We start from the raw sequence: 8,004 nt of genomic DNA, 5'->3' as shown, positions 1-8,004 counted from the left end.
TAACTATATTAACACAGAAAACTCTAGCATCAATTCAAAATAGAACAGTCATTTAATAGCTGTTACTAAATAAGTGAAATGATGTTTTATTACACATACTTTAATGCAAAGTATGTATGCCTAAATATATCCAAATGTGTACAGTATTTACTAATTCATTTTTGATTTTACAATTAGTTTCAATTTGTAAAATATTACCCATTCTTAATGTTATATTATTATATTACCTTCAAGCAATTAGTTTCTATGATTTAAACTGTAAAACCATGGCAAATCTCTCCTGCCATTACAAAAACATAATATTTTTGCAATATAATATTCATTATACAACTTTTAAAAACAGGGAGAACTCTATAGGTCCCTAAGCTAACATCTATTTTAGAAGTTTTTAAGCTAAGATGAATACATTTTTAATTTTACTTGAATCAAAGCAATTAAAATGAGTAATAAAAGCATATTTCAAACACCATTTTTAAACTCTAAAGAATAGTTTAGAACTGAACTGCATTTAAGAAAACTGTGTTTTCAATCAATTTAAATTACTTCCCATTGAAAATAGAAACAATACAACTGAAGAGAATTTAAGTATTTATATATAACATGCTGTAGATGAGTGGTTTCAAATCTTTTTTTGCCAGTCTTTTAGTTCAAAAAAAAATTTCATGTAAACCTTATAAAACAAATAAAAGTGCATATAAATTATTCCATGTGGAGTATATGTGCACAGTTCAATTTTCCTATCTGTAAGACAGGTATCGAAATCATAGCTGGCTCACCAGGATGATGAGAACCAAGTGACAAAGAGAACCAAGTGAGATAAGGTTTATGAAATCTCCTTGAGGTATAGAAAGATGTTTAAATATTAACACTACAAGGTAACTTGCGTTAGCTGTCCTTTACTCAATGTATACACAAAATAAGTGTTAAATAAAAATTTGCATTGAAGCATTAAGTAGCATTTTTATTTTCATACCCACGGCTTATCAAAATTCTATATTGCTAAAATCTTTCTTGCTAAAAAAGAAATGAGCAATGTAAATACAAATTTATAAGGTAGAAACTAGTGTTGGAAACACAAGAAAACTAGTGTTGGAAACATGAGAATAATTAAGAATAGCTCCTAGAAACAAAAAACTTACAAGCCTTTAATTCTCTGTATTTCCAGTTTTATAGTCAATGCTTTGAGTTCTTTTCAGGGTTCGGAAGAGAAACACGTTTGGGGTTGCAAAAGACTTGCTCATAAGACAGACAGTAATCCCAAAGAGATCAAGACATGTCTACTATATGACAGGATCAGACCAGATTAGGCCTCAACACATGGTGAGCCCTGTTATTTCATAGAACTAAAGTAGTTGTTTGAGCATTAAAACCAATTTCTACTCAATTTGGATGTAAAAAAATAAAACATATTTTTGAACTAAAAGCCTTCTGGCATAATTTTTATTTAGTTTAGCCTGTATTTCAGAACTTGAAATCTTAACTTCTGTAACTTTGGGGATAGAGTAACAGGGAGGGAACAAGATGTACTTTTTCGTCCATTCTTCAAATATTAAAGTCAGACCTAAATAAGAAGACCGACTATCTTCCTCTTAAAAGGTAAAATGAGACATATCCAGGTTTATCCACATGCTGTTTCCCGAGAATTTTCATAGAAATGCCTTAAACTATGACCAAATTATAACTGAGTATTATTAATTTCACTGTGCAAATAAAAATCTTAGTGACAAATATTTGTCTAAGGTCCACAGTAAGGTTGGATACAGAAAAATACAGATTTTCAGGATTCTGAGTTGACTTTGCTTTAGTAGGATTAGGCATTATTCTCAAATGGTGACTTGAGACTCTCAGGACTGATGGCTCCACTCAGAGCAAGTAATCTGAGACACTGTCACATGGCATGAGAAGAGAATGAGATACAAGTGCCACATCGTATGTTGAGGTGGGAAATGGAAAGTCTATTAACCAGGGACACACAGAATAGTTGTCAAGTATCAATGACAAACTTCCAACTTTGTAAGGACACCGATCTGCGCATACATGGGTTTTCTCCAAATGAGGTCAGCAGCTCGCGTGCAAGGTTCACAGAAGAAAACAACTGCATTGATCCAGGATGGGAGTGCTGAAGGTGAGGGTAACAAAAAGACGAGGACAACTAGGGCTTCAGAGGCTGATAAAACTGGCTGATTCTGTCGATGAAACCTTGTTTTCTTGCTTTGCAAAAATCACTTAATGAAGACACAATCAACATTTAAAAAGCATCTCTGAAAGAGTTTGCTGTATTAACACTCTAGTTGATTCCAAAATGCAGAGAGCCAACGATTCGGTTTGGGTTTGGTTTTCTGGTGATGATCCAAAGCGCACTGCCAAACTGAAAAATCGGGCATCTCTGAGCGATCCTCCTGATGTTAATGTGGGCTTTACGCAGATTCAAAATGTTACATGTCAGAACCTGTTACATGTCAGAACCTAACATTTATAAACATTGTAAACAAAAGGGAAATCTGGAGCATCCTGGTATTTCTAAATAAGCAGTTCAGTTCTCCATGTAGCAGAAAGTATGACATGTTTACATACACCTCTGAGTAAAGTGGCAGATTAGCACAAATAGACTAAAATTTTAGGAAAATAGGGGTAAAAGGGGACTATGTCATATAAAAAACAGGCTGGGAGAAAAGAGAAAAAATACAAGAAACAGTGAATTTTTAGAGAGAAAGATCCAGGAAACATAATAAAAATCAGACATAGAATTCTATGGAAACCTGAGAGCTTTATCTTATTTACTCACCACTGGGTTATAGCTTATTCTTTTTACATCTCTGGGATTTATTACAGTTTGTAACATATCATATGGACTGAATAAATGATCAGCGAGTCAGTCTATTAATACTCCATAAGAAATTATATTTGTAATAATTTTTATATATTACTATTAAAATTACAGTAAGACATATTGCAATGTAAATATGAGAGATCTAGAGAAAATGAGAATGTCTGATTTAGGTGAAATATCTGTTTAACACAATCAATAGGCAGTTTTTTCTGTTTATCTCTCTTCTTTTGAATATAAAATGTTTCTCTGATTTTCATTTCCTGATCTGATTTAATACATCAGGTACCTTACTATTTAAGAAACCAAAGTAATTTCTCTGATTTCCTTAGATATCAGTCTGAATTACAGCAACATAAAAATGTGATAACTACCTATATTTATTTTTTAAATGTTGTTTTCTCCTTTACAAAAGCACTTCCACTTCTGGAAAGAGACAGCAAATTTCACTGGTACAGAATGATATAAAGTAAAATAAAATTTGAAGTAAGGCATAGAGAACACTAGTGACACCTATGACCTTTCTATCACTATAGGAATGAACTGCCAGTGATTAAAACACAGAGAGTGAATCCCCAACAATGCGTGTAGTAAATTTTCAGGACGTAAAAGAAGTCAATTCAAGTACATGAGTCATGAGTACCTTCATGGTAAGAACTGTGGCCTTGGTGCCATTCTGCCATGGTTCAGATGATGTCTCTATCATTTACTAGCAGTGTGACATTGAATAAATTACTACTTTCCTCAACTGTAAAGGAGGGATATTAATAATACTCACCTCATAGGGTCATTATGAAGATTAAATTAGATAATCTATGTAAAGCATTTCGAACACACGCTCACATAAAAAGCACTCAAAAAGCAATGTGCCATTAATAACATTACTATTATTTTCTGCAGTGGAAATGGCATAGCCACGGACCGAGCAATAGATCAAGATCAAAAGGTGGACAGTGACAAAGTAAAAAGGTGCCTTCTACATGAAATAAACTGAGGTAACCAAAGGATTCTCCCCATTCTCATAACTATACATTTCCAGGTATTGAATAAAAATAATAAACTTACACAAATATTTAATTAATAAATGCTGATTATTAATGAACTAAATGCTGGATTTCAGAGTAACAATGTCTCTGAGAACAAAGCCGACTAGCAAAATATAGTATAAGAGTGGCAAGAAAATACTTCTTAAATGTTTCCCATAAATAAAATGAAACAAACATATGAAACTTGACAGACGATCATGATCATAAATGGCTATTATGTATGTTTTAAAATATATATCTTGAAATACAATTACTTAAATATAAGTTATAAACTATAAGCCTCTTAGAAGGAAACTCAGGTATATATCTTTGTGAACTTCAATTGATAAATCTGAACTCCATTAAAATTAAAAAACTTTTGTGTGCCTAGAAATACACGACAGAGTATAAAGATGTTGTACTACAAAGTCGTATACCTGAAATTTGTTATTAATTAATATTACCCCAATAGATTTAATAAAAAAAGTTTTAAAAAGAAATCCCATGCAACAGTAGAAAAGTTTTGCAAATTATGTATCTAATAAGGATATAGTATTCAGAATATATAAAAAACTCTTACCAACTCAACGACTAAAAAGGACAAACAACCCAGTTTAAAAATAGGCAAAGAATTTGAACAGACATTTCTCCAAAGAAGTTACACAAGTGGTCAATAAGCACATGAAAAGATGCTTGAAGTCTTTAGTCATCAGTGAAGTGTAAATCAAAATCATGAGATACCACTTCACACACTAGGATGGCTAAAATTAAAAAAAAAAAAAAAGGAGAATAACAAATGTTGGTGAAGATGTATAGAAACTGGAAAGAAACATCATGTACTGCCGATGGGAAGAAAAAATGGTGCAGCCACTGTCAAAAATAGTTTGGTAGTGCGTCAAAAAGTTAAACGGAATTAACATATATTCGAACAATTCTATTAACCAATGAATGGATAAACAAATGTCCTATATTCATATAATGTAACATTATTCCACCATAAAAAGGAATAAAATACTGATACATGCTACATGGCTAAACCATGAAAACATAATAAGTTAGAGAATCCCAAAACAAAAGGCCACATGATGTATGATTCTATTTATATGAAATATCTGGAACAGGTGAATTCATAGCGATAGAAAATAGATTAATGGTTGCCAGAGAATGAGGGGAAGCAGAAACCGGAGGTGATGGTAAGAGTCAGTGTCTTTCCTGGGTGATGCAAGTGTTCTGGAATTAGACAGTAGCAACGGTTGTACAACATTGCGAATATACTAAAAACCAGTGATGTATGCATTAAAATAGTGAATTATATGTTATATGAATTTCATATAACAATTCTTAGAAATTGGATAATTTCTCCCCTAAATGCACATACACACATTGATTCTTATTTCTATACTCCCCCAATCATGCCCCTAATGTGTCAACGAGCCAGCATTTTTTGAAATCTTTATTCTGATTCTCTGCATGCTACTGTATACCCTCCTCTTAATGGAATGAGGACTACCCTTCGTTCTCTATAGTAAACATGTTGAATTGTGTGGTTTTAAAGAAACAGAATTGTTTATAAGTTTATACATATATATCTAGATTTATATCTATCTCTATACCCACCTACATCTATATGATATAGGTGATATATGATTTAGATGTAAATGGATACAGATATAGGTATAGATAAATGGATAAAAAGGCAGATGATAGGCACATGTAAGAAATACAATAAGAAATAATTTTTCTAATATAAACTACTTGCCCCTTTCATGGACTCCTTAAGAAAAAGTGATTCGTCTGTGAAAATTATAACGCTTTGTATATTAAATAATTTGCTCAACGCAGTATTTACTGTAAATGCAGTTATTTACTTATCTTTATATCTTAACCCTTTTCACTTATATTCAAAATCAACACTGACATTGTACAAATGAGAACTCACCCTAAGCATGGGGCCGTTCTGAAACACGTGTGGCTCATCACAAACCACACAGTATTCATTCAATACGGGGATCCGCTGTTCAGCAAACTCAATTGTCTGAATAAAACGACAAAGAGAAACAATCAGGTCAAAGATGAAAATGAGTTGAAAACCTACTAAAAGCTAAAATTTTCTACAATGGTAGGAGTCTTGGCTCATACCTGCACTAGGAAGCCACGGTCTCGTATTGGAATGCATTTGGCACCATTTGGCTATAAAAAAGCAAAGTAAAAGAACAACATAATTTTCTTTAACTGGGAAAATATGTAAATTATAGCCTTTTACTTTGTGAAATAGTGAATGAAGATGTGATCTAAGATCACCTGTTTTATGAGATAAATCACTGACAATGACATCAAAATTTTAGAATTTCTGTATTCCAAACACTTTCTGCCACTACTATTGCAATCTGTGTCTAAACTAAATGAAATTCTTAATTTCTGATCTTCTAGTAAAAGTGATTGGCATCTTTACATGATCACAAAAACTTATTTCCTCTATTACTCATTGTCAAAATTCCCAGCTCCTCATTTAGAGGACTTCAATCTTACTTTACTATCAGAATTATTCCTCCAAGGACATATTAGATAGTTACTGAAAATACAACACTAAACTATTATATTATGCTTAACCATACAGGAGGACATGAAGACATTTTCTTTTACAGAATATCTGAGATTATCTTTCTTAGGTATAACTATCACAAGAAACTTTCTACTGAGTAACTCTTTGGCATTATTTTCTTAATGCCCTTAATGCTTACTTTTGGGAAGAAATGGACTTTAAGAGATATCTACCTAAAATTATCAATATACTCAAATATCTTTTCTTAATACAAATAAAATTTTATACTATAATTTACAATTTAATTTTAGAAATAAATCTATGCAAGAGAAACACAGCTTTCTAAAAACAGCATCTTCTTATTTTTTTCAATTTCATCTATTGCTAGGTGTATCCACATTAATAGTTAAGAGCTAAATATGCCTCTCCCCCAATGCAGACACACACAGACACACACACACTGAAAGCAAACAAAACTTTTCAACAAGAAGATAGGTCTGTTTCTTTATCTGAAACTGACTATAACGTAGATCATTCTAGAGGTAAATTTCGTGAAAGACTGACTCCCGATAAATACCACCCAAAGGACTTAAGCTTTAATACAGTCATCGCACAGCCTCATGCCCCTTCCAAAATAAACATCTTCAGGAGAAAGTGACTTTGGTGTTATAAAGTAGACACCAAGAGCAGCTTTAAGTAAGGCAGAGAGATACAGCTGGAAATGTGGCTTTTCTCTGCAAGTAACAGTGTCCATGAGCAAAGTTTTCTTCTTTCATATATATAGCTGATAGGACATTACTCTTAATTAATAGACAAACTTTTTCCTCCACTACTTATCTGAGAAAATTAGAGATCAGATAAACCTACTTAAAAAAGTGTTAAAATTCAAACTTGCTTAAAAGGATAGGCTTTGTGAACCCAACTGACTTCTTTACATTTTTAGTAGCATTTATTAATGTGACAGGAATTTGGACAGGACCTCAAATCAATAAGCTACGTTTATTTTTTCAGAATCAAAATGAACTTACAGTACCAGTAGCAACTGTCTAGTATGCAAAAACAAACAAAGAAAAAACCACCAGTAAATTTTTAAAAACGAAAAATAATCTTGCTTCTTTTTCCTCTACCAGATCTCTACTAGTCTCTGAAAAACCTCTACCCAACGTCAGCTTAACATTTAAGAACACAAGATGAAAACATTTACGCACAGCAGGCTGGGATGATGAAGATGAAGATGGTGTTAAGATACCAATAAGCCCTGAGGTAAGAGAGAGCCTCCTGCCCTCTGAGTTAGGTTCCTTGAAAAGCTCAGTTTTGGATGACTTGGGGGCACTGGAGTAAGCCTTGCTGAGCAACTTGTGATTTTTCAGGCCATATAACTCTTCCATTCTGAGATTACTGGAGTAAGACCTGCTTAACAGTTTATGGGGCTTCAAGTTGGTGTTGTGCTCACAGCGTGGATCTCCAGAACAAGATCGAGTCAATAGTTTATGAGACTTGAGGGTGAGGCAGTCCTCTTGCTTGACAGCTGGAGGGCAGGAACGGGTCAAGAGTTTGTGCGACTTAATTGTCGTCACTGCCTGCTCAGCCCTGGGGTCGCTGGACAGAGA

At 33.1% G+C, this 8,004-nt stretch overlaps 1 protein-coding gene across 1 annotated transcript in view; it reads right to left on the bottom strand.

Annotated features, from left to right (window-relative positions):
• PARP8 (poly(ADP-ribose) polymerase family member 8) overlaps positions 1–8,004 on the bottom strand; it is a 156,726-nt gene that overhangs the window by 30,508 nt on the left and 118,214 nt on the right. Inside the window, exons 15-17 of the mRNA XM_023519734.1 lie at positions 7,603–8,004; positions 5,992–6,042; positions 5,792–5,887 (exon numbers count right to left, since the gene is read on the bottom strand). The exon at positions 7,603–8,004 is cut by the window's right edge and continues 1 nt beyond it. Of these exons, the coding sequence (XP_023375502.1) occupies positions 5,792–5,887; positions 5,992–6,042; positions 7,603–8,004 (549 nt within the window). The remainder of the gene's footprint in view (positions 1–5,791; positions 5,888–5,991; positions 6,043–7,602) is intronic.

The sequence above is a fragment of the Pteropus vampyrus genome, unplaced genomic scaffold (assembly GCF_000151845.1).
Source record: "Pteropus vampyrus isolate Shadow unplaced genomic scaffold, Pvam_2.0 Scaffold234, whole genome shotgun sequence".
NCBI lineage: Eukaryota > Metazoa > Chordata > Mammalia > Chiroptera > Pteropodidae > Pteropus > Pteropus vampyrus.
This window is presented reverse-complemented; position numbering and strand designations above follow the sequence as displayed.